Source organism: Poeciliopsis prolifica, unplaced genomic scaffold, assembly GCF_027474105.1.
Source record: "Poeciliopsis prolifica strain line A6 unplaced genomic scaffold, Auburn_PproV2 SCAFFOLD008, whole genome shotgun sequence".
NCBI lineage: Eukaryota > Metazoa > Chordata > Actinopteri > Cyprinodontiformes > Poeciliidae > Poeciliopsis > Poeciliopsis prolifica.
This window is the reverse complement of record NW_026562383.1, coordinates 6,034,766-6,055,179: the sequence shown is the minus strand read 5'-3', so window position 1 is coordinate 6,055,179 and position 20,414 is coordinate 6,034,766. Positions and strand designations below refer to the sequence as shown.

The 20,414-nt window shown below is 43.5% G+C and overlaps 1 protein-coding gene across 3 annotated transcripts in view; it reads left to right on the top strand.

Annotated features, from left to right (window-relative positions):
- Nucleotides 1-272: 272 nt before the first annotated feature.
- carmil3 (capping protein regulator and myosin 1 linker 3) overlaps nucleotides 273-20,414 on the top strand; it is a 98,684-nt gene continuing 78,542 nt past the window's right edge. For all 3 annotated transcript variants that reach the window (XM_055033052.1, XM_055033051.1, XM_055033050.1), the window contains exons 1-3: nucleotides 273-558; nucleotides 7,844-7,938; nucleotides 20,321-20,371. In XM_055033052.1, the coding sequence (XP_054889027.1) occupies nucleotides 501-558; nucleotides 7,844-7,938; nucleotides 20,321-20,371 (204 nt within the window). In that variant the 5' untranslated portion in view covers nucleotides 273-500. The remainder of the gene's footprint in view (nucleotides 559-7,843; nucleotides 7,939-20,320; nucleotides 20,372-20,414) is intronic.

Below are 20,414 nucleotides of genomic sequence, written 5' to 3'. Positions count from 1 at the left end.
TGCAGCTACACATGAAGACCCTCTCTTTCGGTTTGCCTTACTTTTGTTGTCTCTCAGCCACCTGATGGGAGCCACGTATTTTGGGCCCTGCAAAATTTGGCCCCACAGCTCTTTTACATTTTTACACGCAACCAAACCAAACCCCCCCCCCAAAAAAAAACATCCAGCACCCTATCATCACCAGTCTCCCTTTCTCTCCTCTGTGTGCCTCCCTCTCTCTCTCTCTCTCTCTCTCTCTCTCTCTCTCTCTGCTCTTTTCCTGAGTGCTGAAGTGGAGATTGCAAGTGCGCACGGTGGCAGCGCTCCGCGTCTCACTTTACGGACTTTTGCCGCGCCGAGGAGCACCAGCCCCGGACACCCGGATATTAACAGGACCGGGGGAAACGGGAGCGTCAAAGGAAGTGGGCAGCGCCTGTCAGCGGGTGGGCGACTTGAGAAGAGGACGGAGAAGCGGCCGGAAGGGCTGGACGGAGCGCGGCGTAGCGGCATAGCGGCGCACCATGGCGTCAAAGGAGAACTCGGCGGCCGGCTTTGTCAGCGTGAGCCGGGAAATCACAGGTAAGTTCAGCGGGTGCGGAGTCGAGGCGTGTTTTAGGAACGAACGAGAAGGATGGATGAGCTGGGGGAGAGATCACTGGATGTTGTTGTTTTTGATCCCCCATCTCTCTCTCTCTCTCTCTCTGAATGTGATTTAAAACCGGTTTGACACCGCAGGCGGGCGCTGGAAGCGCAGAAACAAACTAAATAACTAAAAATCAAAGACAAACTGCCACGCTCGCCTGCGTGAACTGTGGGTCCTGTCGACCTACGTGCGTGGACGCTCACTTCTGGCGTTCGTCTGTGCAGTAAAAAAAACAAACAAACAAAAAAACAACAACTGCTTTTTACCGCGCTGGGTCCATTTTATTTTCCGAGTTATTTTTTAAGCCTTTAAGTGCGAGCGCGCTGCACTTTATGGATTCATGATGAGTTTCCCCCATCCTCTGTGTGTGTGTGTGTGTGTGTGTGTGTGTGTGTGTGTGTGTGTGTGTGTGTGCGTGTGTGTGTGTGTGCGTGGGAGTTGGGATGTGACTGGGAGCAGTTTGCGTGCAGAAGGCTGTAGCAGAATGCACTGGGGAGGATGGTGGTGGGGTGTGTGTGTGTGTGTGTGTGTGTGTGTGTGTGTGTGTGTGTGTGTGTTACACTGTGAGTCCTCAGACAGTGCAGCCCACAAAGCGCATCAACATATTTAGACGATGGGATGTCAGAGAAGGCCCTTCTCTCAGTGCTGATTATCCTGTTAGGTCCCGCTGTTTACCAGGTCAACCTTGTCAGGCCCCTTCTGTCTAAGCACCAGGCGGCATTTGGTTCATTAACTCACCTGTCAGTGGAGGGCGAGGTGGAGGAGGGGGTGGGGATAAATACTTCTGAGAAAGCTGCTGGAAACTGTAGAAAGACTTTTTGGATTTGACAAAACAAAACAAAACAAAAAAACATGCAGCATTCAGAGGAAGGTTATCAGGTCAAAAGAGACCGAGACCGATTTGCATTCAAAACACGGCGTTGGGTGACGGCATGGTGGTGTGGCGATGCCTTTCTGGCTTATACAAATTGCTGTGTTTAATGGACGGAGAGCCAGCACTGACAACAATCGCACCATCCTGGCAAAACATGGCGGTGGAAGCGTGACGCTGTTTGGATTCATCGTGGGGTACGGCCAGAGTACACGCGGAGACGAATAGAACTTCATAGGCGAGAAGAAAGCTTGTCTTGTACAGGCCAGCATCCTTACAATCCAAAGAACTAGATTTCATTGTTACTGATTCCTCTAGGGTGCCCAGGGTCGGTCCTGCATACTTTAGTTCTCTCCCTGGTGGTGGTCACAACCTTCTCAGCATGTCAGTGTCCTTCTTAGGCCTTCCGACGAGCCATCATTGGATGCGGGTGGGTTAAACCAAGGAGAGAACTGAAACAGTGCAGGACGCCGGCCCTCAAGGACCCACTTTGGGCCAGAGATCGTGTATAACCCTCGAAAGAAATGTAAGCTTCCTTTCTTTTTAGTTTAGCATTTTTGGTATTGCTAAGATGCATGTGACTTAAAATGTTCCTGAATTAGCAATGAACTACTTACATTTATTCTGAGATGAAATGTACACCTTTGCCATTGAAATTGTCATTCTTAACAGACGTTTATTGCTTCAGGGTTGCAAACTTCAACTTGCTTGCAAGTTAGACATTTACATTAGCTCAGTCACCAAACCAGCCAACATTAGAGGCGTAGGATTGCTCTTAATTCCAAGACTTGTGAATGTTTTTAACTATTAGTAAGTTAAAAAATCCATTCAGCATGCGACTCAGGTTCCATCATTAGCACGAACTGCATCAGGGCAATGAAACTTGACTTGCTAGCATGTTTGGCTTCAGCATTTTTGGCATTGCTTAAACTTGAAAAACAAAGACAATCAAAAAATGGTGTTACCAAACTTTACTCAAGTGGCACAATTATTGATGACCCCAAAACAATTGCAAATATATGTGAAACTTTTTACTAATCATTATACGAGTCTAGACATTGGCCTGAGTAACACAATTCTTTCTTTAACTCCGTAAGTGGCATAGGAATAATTGGTGACCAAAACAAAATATTATGTGATTCTGCAATCATGCTTGACGAAATTAAAGAAGCTATTAATAGTCTTAAATCAAATAAATCCCCTGGCACAGATGGACTTGCATCAGAACTTTACAAGATGTTCTCAGAAGAACTCACTCCTTTTTTACATTGTGCATTTACTGAAAGCATCAATAATGAAAGACTCCCCCCATCACTGTCTCAAAGTTTAATTACTCTAATAGCAAAACCTTAGAAGGATGCATTATTTTTGGATAATTGGCGTCCTACTTCTTTATTGAACAATGACTACAAAATTTTAGCTATTTGTTTGGCAAAAAAAAAAAGTGAAAAGTTATTAGTGGAATTATAGAGGAATCTCAGAACGGATTTATGGCTGGAAGGCATATTATTTACAACATAAGACTGGTTCTTGATATCTTGGATTATCCAGAAATGGTTTCAGAGAACAGCTTTATTTTATTCTTAGATTTTCAAAAAGCATTTGACTCAATAGAACATGAATTTATCTTCAAAGCCCTCAGTCTGTTTGGCTTTGGAGAAAATTTTCAAAAATCAATCAATACTTCAATCAATCAATTTTCAAAAATCAATCAATACTCTTTAATTTCATTTGGAAAAAGAAGCCCCATCTTATTAGGAAGAATGTTATGATAAATAGACTAAGTTCTGGTGGTTTCAATGTTCTGGATTTTAAAACCCTGCATTCTACATTCAAAGTTAGGTGGATTCAAAGATATTTGAAAAATCCTAACTCAATGTGGCATTGGATTCCTACACAAGTCTTTAAATCCTTGGGTGGCCTAGACTTTTTATTAAGATGCAACTACAAATTAGAAAAGCTCCCTGTTAATTTATCTAGCTTCCATGAACAACTTCTTTTATCTTGGTTATTGGTTTATAAACATAACTTTTCTCCTCATAAATGTTTTATTTGGAATGACCAAAATATTTGCTTCAAGCATAAATCTATATTTCTTAAGAACTGGGTGGATAATGATATTCTAACCGTAAAACAATTTGTGAGCAGATGCTGAGGTCACCCGGGCAGGCCACCGGAGTGCCGCATAGTAAGTTAAATGGTTTAAGTGATTGGGTCCTTAATGCCCGTAACTCCGTGTTTGCCTTCAGCTGATCCCTCCCTCAGTCCACCGGCGAGCTCCCCGCCCCCGCCTCATCCTCCCCGCATCTGCCGCTGCTCGATCAGGCGTGACGGCCAACTTCCACCGCCGCTGCCGGACGGGGGAGAACGGCAGTCTGGTGGGAGAAGTCTGGGAGACTTTGACACAATGGAGTGTCGTGACACAGCACGACTCGCAGCATCTCCCATCTGCTGAGCTCCATGAGCGCTCATTTCGAGTGGCGGGCTCGGTTGGGATGTGGGCCGCGAATATATCTCGCAGCTTGTTGGCACGCGCGTGTGCTTGCCGTCAGAAGATATAGGTTGACATTGTGCTTGCGTAATAGCGGAACATGGTGTGGCTCAACACCGGAAATTGTAAATGGAGTACTCGAGCACGTTTCAGTGAGTTATAGGAGGGTCGACCAGCTTGACGGAGTGTGACTCCCTCGCAGGTTGTGCTCAGACTTACTTTCTCATGTTTTCCCACATTGCAGCTGTGAACCGTATTAAGCAGCACGGTACTATAAAGTAGCATCCAATAAAGTCGTGCATGACTGTGACGTGGAAAGACAATTACGCATGGTTTTCAATTTTTGTTTTTACAAACAAGCATTTCTGTTGAGCCCCCTTAACCTGATGCCACAAAATGAAATCAGGATAATCAGAAGTCTCTGTATTAGTATACGGCATCAATGTAATTAAAACAGCAATAGTAAACTAGCGGTGCAACTAATCGATTAAGCTATCGATTAGTTTGACGAGTAATCTAGTAAAGATTTTTACATTTCGCTGATTTTTTCATTTAAACATGTAAGCCTTTTTTTAACTGCCTAAAATGCAGCAAAATGTTATAACTTTAGTGAATTTGAACTGGTTGAGGAGTTTTGGGTAAAACATATTTACATCTAAAGGTGTTAACTTAAATGCCAAATGTTACCATTATTTGTGCAGTTTCGGTGACAAAACGAAGCTCTGAATGCGTTGATTTTTCTTTCAGCAAATGACTTTTTCCTTTGAGTCTGTGCACTTCAGTCAACGATTAATCGATTGCTAAATCAGTTGACGATTAGTTCAATAATCGATTAATCCGGTGAATCGTTTCAGCCCCGCAGTTAAACATGGCTGTCCTGAGACGCCCTCTGAGGTTTGTTAGAAGAAAACCAAAGTCAACAAGCGGCTTTGTGAACACCGAGGAACTCGGCAGACGGGTCGAGGAAAACGACGGAGAAGTCTACAGCAAGGTTGGGTCATGAAACAATAGTCAATGCCCAGAAAATCTCCCCGTTCATGAATTTCAAAACCAATAGCCCGGTACACCTCTAAACCTACCAGCGACATGACTTTCGACCTGAATTCGACAGACTGGGCAAGGTCAGCGAAAATCAAAGCAGACGAGACGCCTTTGGTGACTAACTGGAGAGAGACCAGAGCCAAGGTGTTGGAATCTGTTGACAGCTCCCTACAAATCTCCTACCAAGACTTGGCCATCTGCTTGAACTCGCGAGGAAGGAAGGGGGAGCATTAATCACAGCGGCGATCGTTTCGGTGCAGATCTGGAGATCCGTTGATCAGGCGGATGAATCTGTTAGCAAGGCTGTTATGTCACTTCACAAATTTTTTATTTATTTATTTTTTTTAAAGAGTGGCCAGGAAAATAAAAGTCATCGTTGAAAGAAAGACATAAAACCACAATTCACACAATCTATGCAGAGGATATAGCAAAACATGAACAAAGGTTCTCTGGCCAAATGAGACCAAAATTTGACTTTTTGTTGAAAAATACAAAATGCCAAAAACAAAATGCAAATCTGGTTGAAAAGAAAAAGACAGAGCCTGCTAGGGACTTCAGACAGGGGTGCAGGTCCACTTTCTATTAGAACAGCCTTTCAGCACAGATAACTACAAAAGAATGATTTAGACCAAAGCATATCCTGATGTTAGAATGGTCTAATTAAAGTTCAGATCTTAATCTAATTAGGAAAACTGATGTTCAAAGACACCCTCTATCCACTCTGGCTGAGCTGGAGCTGCTTTGCAAAGCAGATGAAGCAGAAAGTTAAGACACTTCTGAAACCTGACAGCTGGTGGTTTTACACTGTTGTGGCTTAAGAGGGACGAACACAGCTATAGGCCAACATTAATGTAAAGACAATGCACTTTTCCTCCATTTCATAAAAACAAATTCAAATAAAACTCAGAGGTTTACAGTAACAAAGTGCTCTGAAACTGATCCACCGAAGTGCAGCAGGGACCTCAGTTCATTCTTGAGCATATTGTTAGTTTTCCATGTGGCTGTTCACACAAGCACTGTGTCTCTGATTGTACTCTATGGCCTATTTTAAATTAGCAATCCATGTTAACAATAAGAAATGTGATTTTTCTTTTTTTTTTACTTTTGCAATGAAACAGAAAGCCCTTTTAAGAAGGATTCTGTTGAGATGGAAGAAACGCCGATCAACAAACTATCTCTGAATGGTTCCAAAATAAAGGTTTTACTGGTCAGATGTTGAGAAAATGATGAAACGAAACAGAACCGAGCACCAACTTGTTGGCTTCATCGTCATCTTACCTTCTTATTGTACGTTACACTCTCTGGCAGGTTCTTGTTCAGGTATTCAACCCCAGCATAAAGCAAAGTTTTACATGGTTATTATCATGGATTGCACAAAATGCCTTTTTGTGTTTTGTTAAATGTTATTTCCCTCTTCCAGCAAATCATTCTTAATGGAGAAAGCGCAGTTGATCATGTTCGAGAGCCGTTAACTCCGAAGCTCAGAATATGATTTACAAATATTTCACTCAGAGGTGAAGACCCAATGTGCTGAAATTGCATCTCTGCTGATATAGAAGTCATAATTCTCGTGTTATATTGGCAGTAAATTAACCATATTAAGTTGTACTTCTCTGTCAGCATTTAGCTTTAAAAGGTTTGTATCAATTTAAATAACTGAATAGGGGTCGGAGTGAAAAGGTGGGATCCGAATACACATGGGAAATTGGCTCCCTCCCCCCGGTCTCTCCATTTCAGGGATTTAACGTAAGCAGAAAACTAACAGAATATTGAGGATAACAGCTCAAGCTCAGTGTTGCTGCAATCGATATTTACTGTGGTTTTCACCTTAAATATATAAACGGCATTACAACAGGAGTACCTCTGTTCTTCAGTTCATAAAGTATTGAGCTGCTACTGTTCCTATAGCAGCTCGAGATGTTGCTGTGTAGTTTTCTGCAGTTTTGCATATAACCAACATTTGCATAAATGTAAATCACTGTGTTCTTTTCATGATTAAGTTGAACTTTTTTTTTTTTCGCCGTGCAATGGCTGTACGACAACTTCAGTGAATTCTAGGAAGAAAATTTGGAAGCTTGAATATATTGCAGATTTTTTCTAAAACATTTCAGTCACTTGAAGTTGAATTTCTACGTCTGACTTTTTTTTTTTTTTTTTTTTTTACTTCTGGTGCAATTTTGGATATTTGACCGATCAAATATGTTTTGTACCTATTCTCACCGAGTCGCTGACTAAAGTCGGCGCCATGAGAAGGCCTCTCCAGATGGTTAATGTTGGCCTGCTTTACCATTTTAATGTGTTTTGTAAGACTGTTAACCTGCTGGAACATCTAAAAGTTTTAAGAATTTCCAGTAGTTATTTTTATTCACTGTCATATTCAGTTTATCAAGTGAACCAGTTGCGCAAATAAGATTCTGAACAGTCCTGGAACCGTATGGCTTCAATCAGTCATTTCAAAATAATGATCACTTATGAACGGGGAAACTGTCCCCATTACTGTGGTTGAAGTAGCTTTCAATGTCTCCACGCTGCCTGTGGGGAAACCACTCGCTAAGGACCCATCAGGGAACAGAAAGCAAAAAAAAAATTAAAAAAAATATTTTGGCAAGCGGCGTTTTGACTTCAATCAATATTGATTATCAATAAAGACGGTGCTTACTTATAAGAGCTTTTACACTAATTCTTCGGCCTGGGCTGTGTATTTATGTTGTATCAATTTTCTTTGCAAAACCCTTTAGCCGTCTTTAAATGATTAATTTAGATCACTATGTATTTTATATTTTCTCTTTCTTTCTCCGTCCCCTTCTCCCCCCACCAGAGAGCATCAGGAAGGTTTTGGACAAACAGCCCGTTAAGTTTGTGCGAGCCATCAAGCAGGAGACGAGAGGCGGCAAGTCAGAGGACAGAATCCTGGTAAGAGCCTCTGTTTTCTTCCACCAGCAGAGACCATACTTGTGAACACTGGTAGTTGAGCTCTGGGGACGGGGGGGACCCAACTTGACATTTAAGCACTTCAGTCGGACCGAACTCCAAGAAACGTAGGGAGTCGTAAGAAGTCGCAGATTGCGCTTTGCGTCGCGAGACGTCCGACAGACGCGTTGCAAATCAGGCTTAGGACAGATGCCGCCTAAGCAGAGCAAAGTGGACACCATGCCACTGCCTACTGAGTTCTGGCTGAGAGTTTATTAGATGTGGCAGGATGACCTTAATGCCACAGGCGGTAGTGGTATGCGTGTGTGTGTGTGTGTGAGAGAGAGAGAGGGAGGGCGTATAAGCCCAGACGTCGTGTGCTGGCGTGGCGTTTGTCGAGTTTGTTTTAAAGTAAAGAAAATGCGGATGCCAGAAGGCCCGTGGGCAGGCCGCAACGCAGCGGAGGAACCCGCCGGCGCCGAGGCCACCGCTGTTTATGACACAGTGACGATTAGTCAGCGGCGTTAGTGACCGATCGCTTACTCACACGGTGTCGTTATACACAGGAGTGAGCTCATTACCTCCCCCTGAAGCCAGCAAGACGCACATGCTGATAAGTGAATTAGTCGCTCTCCACCTTCTTCGTTTTTTTTTTTTCAATCTCTATTGTCTGTCTTCCATTCTGGCTTATATTTTTATTGCTCCAGCCCCACCTCCCCCCTCTCTTTATTTTCCTTCCCTCCCTGCCTCCTTATCTGTCCATCTCGATTATTCTCCACCCTGTCGTCTCCCCTCCGCCACCACGCTTACTTCCTGTGCTTCTTCTCCTCATGCCCTTCCCCTCCGTCCCCTCATCCTCCCTCAGACCTGTTAAGGGGTATTGAGCTCCTCTTACCATCCAAAGCAATTCAATTAGGTCTTTGCCTTACAAGACTTTTTATTTATTTATTTATTTTTTACTATCCAAATAAACCCTGCCGCTAAGCGAGGGGAGGAGGGAGAACTCGTAGACAATTTAAATTCATCCCAGCTCGTTGTCAAGGTCTCTCTTTCTTCAAAAGTAATCTTTTCGCTCTGATGAATGCGTTTACCTGTCCGCATGAAGGCTGAATAGACAGGCTTGTAAATGGAGCGGCTTATTCATCCTACGCTGCGCAACAAATGCCCACAATACCGAAAACATCGCTGGCGGTGGAAGGGAGCGTCTGTTTAACGGCGTCGACTCGTTACGTACGGCGCTTTGCAGACGTGTTCGTGACCTAAGAAGTTAAAAGCCGACGTAATGCACGCGTGCGAAACGAAAACGGTTCAATATCACCCACCGTTTCCTTCTGTGAACGTTTTTGTAAGTGTGCCATATTACATCCCACTGATCTGCACTGAAAGTTACAATTTTAATAAGTCCAAATGTTGACCACAGGAGGTTTTCTTACTTTGCAATGTATCTATCTTTTTAAAGCCTGCAGGAAAAGGCTGCAGCAACTTTCTCCCTTTACCTTCTCTGCATGTGAAACTGGAATGAACTGGTCAAAATCATAGTCGTCATTATGACATCTCCCATTTTTTCCCTGCGTTTCATGGCGGTAGAGTGAAATAGATTAGCGCTTTATGCTTCTGGTTTATGTATATCATTAAGCCTTTGTTCTAAATTTTGCTCCTTCTTCCGGCCCCCTTTTCGCCTCTGGAGGTTTGTTAATATCCAACTGTCATTGTGTGTTGACTGTACCAGCCGTCATTCTGTGACGCACACACACGAACACACACACACACACACACACACACACCTCAGACAGACCCTGGGAGGGCACAGCATGACATCCAAACAGCACCCAGGGCAACGTGTCGGGACGCATCAACACGCATGCATCTATCGCATCCAAACACACTACATGCGTGCAGATTGGCATGTACAGCTCACTTAGACACAGACACACACGCACACACACGCATACACACATAAGGCTCAGAGCTACAGAACTCGCTTGCACACACACTCTTGCGGCCGTTATTAGATCACCCTATTTGAAGATTAGAGGCAAGTCAAGAAAACAAAGCATCTTCAAAGGCAGAGAGGGCGAGGTGGGGGGAGAGAGGGGTGGTGAATATGATGGAGGGAAAGGGGAGGGCTTCCCACTGGAGGAGTGTGAATGAAGGATGGAGTGAGCAGGGAGAATGAGAGAGAGAGAGAGAATGCGGAGGTAATCTCTGATGTGTTGTGATGCCCCACTTGCCGATTTGGCTCTTCCGCCACTTATTTATCCTGATCGGTTGCTCCGTTTTATCCTCTGTTGACTCTGCGGTTTCTGTGCTCTCACCAATAATAGCCAATTACTTGCTGAGCGAGTCACTGCTTGACAGTCCTGGACACACTCGGGTGCTCATCCCTGCCCAGGGTTCTACAGTTAACGCAGAGAAGCTGCTCAAGAGAACTCGGCCCAAAGAGCCGAGGTCGGCTAAGTGCTACTTCGCCGTCTGAAGGTTTAGTTATGCTTGGATGTTCAGCGACTGTAGTTGTGTGGTTAGGATGTTTGTGTGTGTGTGTGTGTGTGTGTGGGTGTGTGTGTGTGTGTGTGTGTGGGTGTGTGTGTGTGTGGGGGGGGGGTGTGATGTTTACAGCAGGGTTGTAATTTATGAAACTCATGGTGGGTGTAATATGTAATGATGATTTATGGCTTTGAATTGCCTTTTAAAGTCCCCCCGTTGCACATAAATCATTCATAAGTGTAAGTGGCTCCCCGTTTTCTGGTCTCTACAAGCTGAAACCGGTTGAAATGAGAGGTTTGGAGTGAAAGTGAACTTTCATCCCAATGGATGAAGGTTCTCCTGGTAGTCGATGACGCAGCGCTCCCTTCGTTTGTTAGCAGCCTGGCAAAGACGTGGGGGAAGTTTGAAAATAAATCCCTCTTTTATGCACGAAACGTCTCGCGCCGAAAAACTTTAGGAAGCCTTCTTTAACTTGGAAAAAGCCTCATGCTCAGGGATTCTGGGACTGGATAGTGTGCCTTGCCGAAAGAAGGTCTTCGGTTCAAATCCCAGCCAGAGGTCTTTGTGCACTCCAGTTTCCTCCCTCAGTCTAAAAATATCTGTTAGATCAAAGCAGGGAAAGCAGGATGGATAACATATTGTTCCCAGGATTTAGTTCTGCTCTGGTGAACCATTGCTGTCTTGACTTGCCTTTTTTGGTCACACCTTAATTTTTAACATTAATAAAACAATACATAATATAAAACAACTGACTTGAACAAACACCACAATCTAGCCCTACTTGAAATAAGACCTAAGTAGATGAAAATGTACTGCAGGTAGAAGTGACACATCAAGCTCCGATATAAAAATAAACTGAAGAGTTGTTGAGAAGCAACGTCACTGTCTTTCTGAAGTCTGGAAACGGATGCTGAGGGTTTGGAAATCAAACGAATCACAGCGGGAGCCGTCGTTTTCAGCGGTGAAGCTTCCCAGGGGGCCATCCTCCCGAAATGACCCCCAAAAACATGAGATCAAAAACGACCAAAAACGTTACTTTTCCTGAATTCCCACTTCTACGTGTCAAATGTAAACTAAGCTTTCTCACTTTGACTGTTTTTTTTTTTTTTGTTTAGTTATTTCATGGTTTTGTGTTTTTACAGACATTTATCAACGTTTTAATTTGTGTTTTTAGTGTTGAAAAGTGTCCTTGGTTCTGAAAGTTGCTGTAAATGAAATGCGATATTATTCTTCTTATTGTTGTCATTATTATTATAAGAGCTTCTCATCTAGCCACAGACAAATACGCAGCACCTTGGTGACTTGGATTGCTGTTCGTTGCCCCCTGTGGAAGTGGATCAAAAACAGATGTTGACGAACGTGCACCCGTGTGAGATCATGCCCGAACATTGCCTCTAAAATGAAACCGTGAAAGCCTGAAAGAGACTGCAGCAAGGAACGTCTCTGACGATGTCAATGGAATGCAATTTTGTGTTTGTGTTGGGTAAAAAAGAAAAAAAAAGGAAACCTTTGGAAAAATCAAGCCCTTTGATGGAAATTGAAAATCTTTTGCTTGGTGGCAATAAAGTCATTTGAGGTACAATATCAGAAAGTCACAGGGCTTTTGCACAAATCTCTTTAACAAGAGGGAAGAATAACTGAGGCAGCTCAAAATTCTCTCGTTTTTATGGGCAAACCTACTATGATTTTGCAGAAATTCAGCAACGATTGAAGAACACAAAAGCAAAAACTATTCTGCTACTTTGAAAGTAGCACGTCTTACAGACTGCTAGTTACAAGTAAAACATGCAATGCTTTGAAGAGGTAATTTTGTTCTTACAGGTTTCTTCTGTCTTTCGCCAAATTTGCCCGATTGCAAAATTCTGTTTTTTCCAACATCAGCGGAAAGTCAACAAAGTTTTACACACATTTTTAATGGAAACACAATTTATGACACTTAATACTTTAACACGGAACGACATCAAAGCAACACAAAGATATGATCGGCACAGATAGAAATGTACACTTTCAATGGTAACAATATGTTCCACCAGGTTGAAGTCCCTGCAGCAGAGACCCACAGTGGACGATGGCGTCTGCGATACAAAAGGTCAACCGAGAGTTTGGCATTTGGCGAGTATTGAAATGGCCGACGAGAGACAAAGGAGTCAGCAGAATGATCACCCCAAACTATGCTGTATAAATAGCAGATTAAAATGTTCGCCACTGCATAGTTTTCTAATGTCATGTATCCACAGTGTACATTTGTGGCACATTAGATGCCATGACTTTAAATGCTGTAAGAGAAATTACAGCATTTACGTGATGGAAAAGCTGCAACTGAGTTACTCAACCCCGAAAACGGAAAACACAAAATTATTAGAAAAAGGCTCAGAAAAAACAATGACAAAAAAAAAAAAGAGAACAAAAAGCATCCCCACAGCATGATGCCACCTCCACAACAGGAAATTACATTTTAATTCAGACCAGGATTGACTCATCTTATCAACGACGACATAAATGTAAATTTTTTTGTCTACGCTGAAAGCGAGGCTCGGAAATCCGTTAAGCGGCGCTTTAACGGCGAGCTTCTCAGGCGATCTCTTGAGAACGCGCACGTCTTCCGGGTGACTTTGATTTGCTTTACGCTGTTAGTTTTATTTCATTTCAATTCCTCCGACAAGGTGCAGCACATCATCCATCCATGTTTAATGGCGCACGGAAGCGCCGTTTCCTCTGCAGCTCGCCAAAACCGCTCCAGACACCTGAGCCGACCGATAGGCAAGAGCAGCTCCAATGCTGCCTCAGCGTTTGGTGTTTTTAGCGCCGATAAAGAAAACGGCGAGCAAGTGTAGCGTGCGGCCGCCTCAGGGCAAACCTCATCTGAAAGCTGATCTTCGTTGGGGTTTTTTTTGCCCTGGCATCTCATGCACACTTGCGGTTTTTATGCTCTCAAGAAAAAAAGCCCCAAAAACTCCTGAGTTTTGTCGAGCATCTCGTTTAAAGAAAAAGTCATGAGCCGGAGAACGAGATGTTCTCCTGAGGCATTGCTCTGTGTCTTTTTGTTGTTTTTTTTTAGTGGTTGGGAAAATGCGTGTTCACGGATCATGCATTGGTCGATGTTTTGTTTAGCCACATACAGATGCCGCATAGTGGATGGGCCCCTCGCCGCTCTACCTCTCCACGTTTTCATGGGCGCATCAGAAATATAATGCCGAGTCCAGAAAAACGTCTCGTTTTTCCACATGATTCCCCCCGGAGGTCAGTAGCCGTGTCTCGTTTGCTTATTGAATGCGTCCCACCGACTTGGGCTCGTCGTGCGGATGTAATTTGTAAAAAGCTAAGTTCCAGAGTGAAACTTGGAAAGTTGAAGCTCGATGCTTGTACTCAGGGAAATTGTGTAATTGGAGACCTGCTTCTGAGCAAGCGTTCTCCTCCTGCAAACTTCATTGCTTCACCCCAGTGACACCTGGTGCTGCAGCGTCAGCAGGAAGCGCCCGGCTGCCAATATGAATAAGTCGCCTTGTGTGTGAAGTTTAATGTTGTCTGCAACTTTGTCTTCCAGCTGGAAGACGGCCAGTGCCTTTCGCACCTGCAGTGCCCTGAACTCCCTCAGCAGTCGTCCCGCTTTGCTGCAAAACTCTGTTTCATTGGGATTTTGCGTCTAAAATAAAACGTCATTTTATTGTGGGTGGAAAAATGATGCTTTGTTTTCTAAACATTATGGATTCATGCTATAAATCTGAGATCCTGGATGAAGCTCATCTTTGTACAGCAATTTTCAAATCTTCTATTACATACCTGGATCTAAACCGTTCCACTGTTGTTGCGGTTGTTTTAACGTTGTTGTTCTGCTTGAAGGTGAACCTCTGTTGTAGTCGTTTGCAGGTTTTCTTGCCCTACATTTAACTTTATCCAATCAACACCGGTGAGCTTTCCTGTCCTTACTGATAAAAAAAGAAAAAGATAAAAAATATATATATATATATATAATCCCACCTTATGATGCTTCCTAACCCAGTGGGGGTGATTTGTTCAGAGCAAAAGGCAGAGTAAATTTTCTGCCACACATAATGCTTAAATGATGGGGAAAAAAACCCAGTTTGGCTAGTTTCTCTGTCTGCTAAAGGAAAAGCTTAATCCTTTTGGCAGTATGTTGCTAAACCCAAAAGCAACACTTGAATTCGATGAGTGCACCAATATTTGTCCTGAGATCCTCCCACCTGAACGACGTGAGAACGATGTGGACTTCAAGATTTATCAAGATGGTTTGTGGCACTGCTGTAAGAACAAAAACTATTAATACTTTTTTTTTTTTTTTTTTTTTTAGGTAACCGTACAACTGTGACCGCATGATAATAATCACAGTCTCACAAGCACAAACACCAATTTGTGAAAAAAACATTCCAATTTGTAACACGCAATCACATTAAGAAGTCAAAAAGTGATTTTTATCGCTGAAATGCACACAGAAGCTGCGTCTGATTACGATATAAACATTTGTTGATATTTATGTGTACAGCTTTATGGAACAAACGGTCAACAATTGTGAAAATAATCCTAACAATGCAGCGAGTTTTAGGGGCTTTAAATGTCATTAATTTGAATATGTTGTGACAACGATGAATCAAAATATTATCACGAAAAAAAATGTATCATGGTAACTGATAAACGATACAATAAATGCTGCCACTTAACCTGAGCCGTGGATCTCTTTGGCGCTTTTTGGCGACTATTTTCGTCAGTGCCAGAGCTTCTAGTCTGTCTCAGGAAAATGTTTTCTGCTGCAGAAAGTCTGCGTTTTCTTTCTGTTCTCTGTCGAGTTCAAGACCCCACATTTTCTGTGCTGCAACGAACCAGTTTAACACGCTAAAAACTGAAAGAAAAAAAAGCCAACATCATCAGCCTCACAGTCTTTGGTCGCGATTCTTTCTGTCCTCCGCATTTTATGCCGTCGTTGAGAAAAGCCCCGTCTGACACACAGCAAGTCCGCTCTGATAGTGAATGCAGGCCAAAGAGCTCTCTGTCAATTACATAATTCAAAATGGTGAAAGTGAGCCTGCGTGATGACTCAGTTTCCCAGAGACCTCCAGCTGTGTTCTAAGGCTCTGCAGGAAGGCGCAGCACAAAAGCTCTGATACAGATGTGGCCCGTGCTTTGAGGATGAGCCCCTTCATTCTGGCGGTCTTCTCTCTGAAACGTAACGAACATCGCCATGAATTTCTTTCTTTTTCTTTTTTTAATGTCTCTGGCCCTGCAAAATTGCCTCTGAAAAGTCGTTTTTCTCGGCAGGCCTCTAGATTTGCCATCCGATGGCGCACGGCGAGCGCTCGGCGCCGTAATTAGGACTGAAATTTCCTTTGATTATCTTAACACATGTCGGCGAGCCTGTGGCGGCGTGAGTGTGAAGCGTGACTGCTGACCTTCCCTCTTCCCTCGCGGTAGCGGGAGAGAGAAAGAGAGAGAAAGTGTGAATGAGTGTGAGCGTGCACTGTCAGGACGTAAAGGCAAACCCCTCTACATCTTATTCATTTCCCGTCTCTCGTTTCAATCCAGACACTTGTCCTTCTCTCCGTCTCGTCTGTCTGTCGCCATTTAACCCCGGTGGTTCTTTTTTCCTTTTAATCTTGGCTTTGTCAGTTTGCCAAAAGTTTGATTTATTTATTTATTTAATTTTTAAATCTCCGTGTCAAAGCTCTGGATTATAGTTCTTTTTTTGTTTCCGAAAAAAACCCAGAGCGTTATTATACTCTCAAGTTCTGCGTTTGTTTTTTTCCTCGTGATTTTATTCCTTTGTCATCCATCAGAATCAGGGACATCTCCATTTTCCCGATCATGAACAGATGGAAGGACAACATGGTTTTGCTCTGTTTCTCGAGCTTACTTAATTTATTGAGTTACTTAGTGACTTGGTCGTGCAGTTTTTCTTTATTCTTTCTTTCTTTTTGTCAATGGCTTATTCTTGTTTCAGCACAAGAACCACAGTTAAGACCAAACTATCCACCTTCATGCCTGATTTAAGTCTACAGTATATAGTTTGTCCTTAAATTTTAAAAAAAATTTTACTCCTTTTTAATGTAAGGTAAAAAACTACTAAAATGCTTCAAAGACTGTGGATGGAACATGATAAAATATGAAACAGTCTGTGGGGTGTGACTAGTTCCTCCAGTCTCATGAATGTGCGACATGTTAGCATGTGTCCGCTTCGATGTGAGCGTGTTGGGAATTTTCTGTGCGCTCGTTTTGATGTGCCCTTGTGGACGGGCCAAAAATACCGCTGGTGACCAAATCTGGCACAGACCCCCCGCCCCCCTGCTTGTTCCCTCGGAGGCTACGCCACGCCGCGGCGCGCGCCCGTGTGCGATCACACACCATCCAGTGAAATGCTTTGATTTCCACCACATCTCGTTTGAAGTGCAAGAGCCTGACAGCTTAAGATTAATATAAGCCCCCGCCCTCTGAACCTCCCTCATGAATGGGTGTGCGTGTGTGTGTGTGTGTGAGCGAAAAGAGACACAAAGTTGCTCTCCTGTGTGTGCGGCACAGAGGCTCTCCTGAGTGACACACCAGCCCCGTCCCCGTTCTCCCGGCGTCGCTGCCGGGTCCGACTCGCCGGCTGGCTGGTCGGTTCTTTGAACTGGAGCTTCTGACACTCGCACATCACAGCAAGGGCACCTCTCTACCTCTCATCTTGTCATCTTTACATTCCAGTCCTTTCTCCTGCCACTTCCTGCATTCGTGTTTTTTTTTCTTCTTTTCTTCTTCTTCAAACTGTCACTTGCTGGCTTCTTGGCTGACCACATCGAAGAAGCTGACCATCTCATCTCCAACAGTTCCAGGAGCTGCATTTGAGCAGCTTTTCAGGCTTTTTGGATCGAGCTCTCTAGGAGAATGCAACAAGTAGGCCGAATGGCCCGATTCCTTCTGCCGGGGTTTGTCTTAAGCTCTGGCTGGCAGGGCTAATTAATAATAAATTGCTGAATATTCTTTCTTGTGGCTTAATTTGTGTTTTTGAGACAACTAATTTATCCAAAGATAAGTGGGTGCTCCCAATCCAAGGACGTAATCTTTATGCATAATTACAACAATCCTCTTATAAACCCACCTAAAACGTACACCTTAGGGTGTATGTATCACAGATTTTATTGCGTAACTCACTAATATTTGTAAGTATAAATTATGGATAAGGAGGGAAATTATGATTCCACGCCCCACATAGGGGTAAATGTCTGGGAAAAGTCTAGAATTGTCCCCCAAAAAAAAAAATCACTGAAGAAACGTTTGCGTCTATATAATGTCAATATGAAAAGACAAAATAAGCAAACATAACAAAATAAATCTGCCATTTATCTCAGAAAAAAATTATTAGTTTTTAGTTCCTCCCCTACCATTATTAGATCAAAGTGTCGGAAGAGCAACAGCGGCGCTGAACGGCACAGGCTCCATTAGAGCCGCCGAAGTGAGGAGCTTTTGAATTTTAGTTTCACTTCTCAACAGTTTGTTTACGGAGAAAAACACGTTTGATGTGCGTTGCTAGTCATTTTTTGGTTCTGCAGCTTGAATGTGCATATCTTGCGTTACATTTCACTGTAACCTCGCTGACCCCCGTCAACATCACTCTTAAAAAATGTCCCTGTTTACGGTCCCCCCGATAATGAGATGGGATTTAAGGCCCCAAAAGGACTCAGAGATGTACAGAGAAATAAGTTGATTTTCAGCTTATTCAGGTTGTTGGAAATTCAAAAATCCAATCAGTTAACACTCACCAGAGCTACAAAGTACATGGCAACAATCTTTAGTGTAGAAGCTGTCATAGCTCAGTACCACAATAAACACCCAACCAGACGCCGGTTTGAGCCGCAGCTGCATCCATCTCTGTTGTTGAGTCCTTAGAAAAGACGCGTCATCCATCTTGCCTGCTGGTGTCGGTCAGGAGGGCCGACGGCGCAGCGTAGCAACCTGCCCCATGGTAGCTGTGGCTACAGTCCTGTAGCTCGCCATCATTATCATGTGGATTCAGTGTCTTAATAAGAAGCTCAGAAATACTTCTGATGTAATTTATGAAAAATGCCGTCATCGAACTATTAAGCCCAAATGTTAGATCGGTTTGGAGCTGAGAATTTCAGAGTATCAGTTTTTTTTCGGAACCTCTTCCACAACAGTCATGCAGCGGCGCCACCGCTTTTCCGTTTGTGCCTCAGACGCAGCGTCACCTCAGGCAACCTTCGATTCACCTTTTATTATAGGTTTTCTTCATATACGTTTTGTCATTTATTTATTTGTGTAACGCAAAAAAAAAAAAAAACACCCACCAGCTGTTTGACGAGTGTCAGATTGACATACTGTACCCTCAGGTGCCCTGCTTGCTGTACGAGGGCACACTGATGCAACCTGGGCTTTTAATGCCAAGTCTGTGACCCGAGCTGGAATCTTCCCGAGATTCCAGCTGGCCCTTTGGCGGGCTTGCATTATTGATGTCTTTGTTTACAAGAGGAGACCCTTCGTCAGGTTGCGGGGCCTTTTGAAGGCTTTTATTAGTCACTTTATAATTAGTTGTTTATGTCTCGGTTCGGCTCCGTCTGGAAGTGCCCCGCTCTCCCTGCATTTACAGACGCTTTCAGACTTGTCCTCAAGCTTCTTGTTTGACTTCAGATCTTCAGAGAAGATGCATTCGTTTTCTGGTTTTGTTCCCGTTTCGATGGGAGGTATCGTTCCATCTCCCTTTGGTTTCGTCTCAGAACTCTGTTGGAGTCTGTTGTGCGTGTCTGTCTGTATATTTAAGGCGCCGGGCGTTGATGTGTAACGCCGCCTCTGCCGGGAGACGGTGTGGCATCGTTAAGAGGAATCCGAAGAGTCCATTATCAGGCGGGAAAAAATAAATAAATAAATTGAAAAAATGTCTTTGCGCTTCTATCTGCCCTTCCCCTCTTCTTTCTTTTTGTCTCTGTACATTTGATTTTCTTTCTTCCTCTCTCCGCTTCTCTGCGGGGCGCCATTAGCCATTCAGCACAAAAAGGCCTTGAGGAATTGAAAGCGACAGAGCAGAAAAGAAATAGAAAAAACTGAACTGCGGCGGGTGGAAAGGGCTGAGGGCACAAGGGGATGGAGTGAGGTGTCGGGGGTTCTGGGCACAAACCCGGCAGAGAAGACGTACGGCGTGGAGATGGGAGGAATTAGGGACGGGCCGAGAAGATGAAAAGCAAACAACAACAAAAGATAAATCCAATGGACTGACATGAAACAAGAAAGAGATTTAAAACTGAGATAGAAAGAGAACTAAGCGCGAGACTGGAGAAGATACAGAGGAAGTGTGACTAATAGACAGAGAGGGTTGGAGTGAGTGGAGGAGAGATGCACAGTGTGCATACATGGGGTATGCTAATTGTGGATTTCTGAATTATAAATGAGATTAATAGGATGGGCAGAATATTAATATATTCTCGTTTTGCTTCTCCTGTTTTACCCCAGACACTTTAAAATGGTAATGCTCCCCAAACCCTCTTCTTTTTTTTTTTTTTGCCAACAAAAAGCAGTTTTTGTTTTTTCGTCTTTGTCTTCCATCTTCCTGTTTCACCGATGATTTCCTCTCTCTCTCTCTCTCTGTCTCTCTCTTGCACAATGAGGCATCTGTTGAATAATTGCTACTTAGTTCCATCAACACAACTTACTGAAATAAATTAGTCTGTCACATGACTCGCAGGCTCATCATTATATTTCTTTCACATCCCGCCTAACCCCGTCGCCATTAGCGGGCTAATGTTTAGAGTGCTCCGTTCATTTGGACGAACCGCGGAGACGATTGGCGCTCTTTTCGTGCGACGTTTTGTGCCGTGCTTTCTTTTTGTTTTGTTTGCTGTGATTTGCGTCTTTGCGTTTGCCGGCTCAGTGACAGAAACAAAAATAAATGTCTTCTCCCCCTCAGGTCCTGGCAACATGGAGACTGTATCTCTTCGCTGTCAAAGTGCCCACCAAGGTAAATGTTTCTCGCTCTCAGTGGAATTTAATGCCTTTTGCTT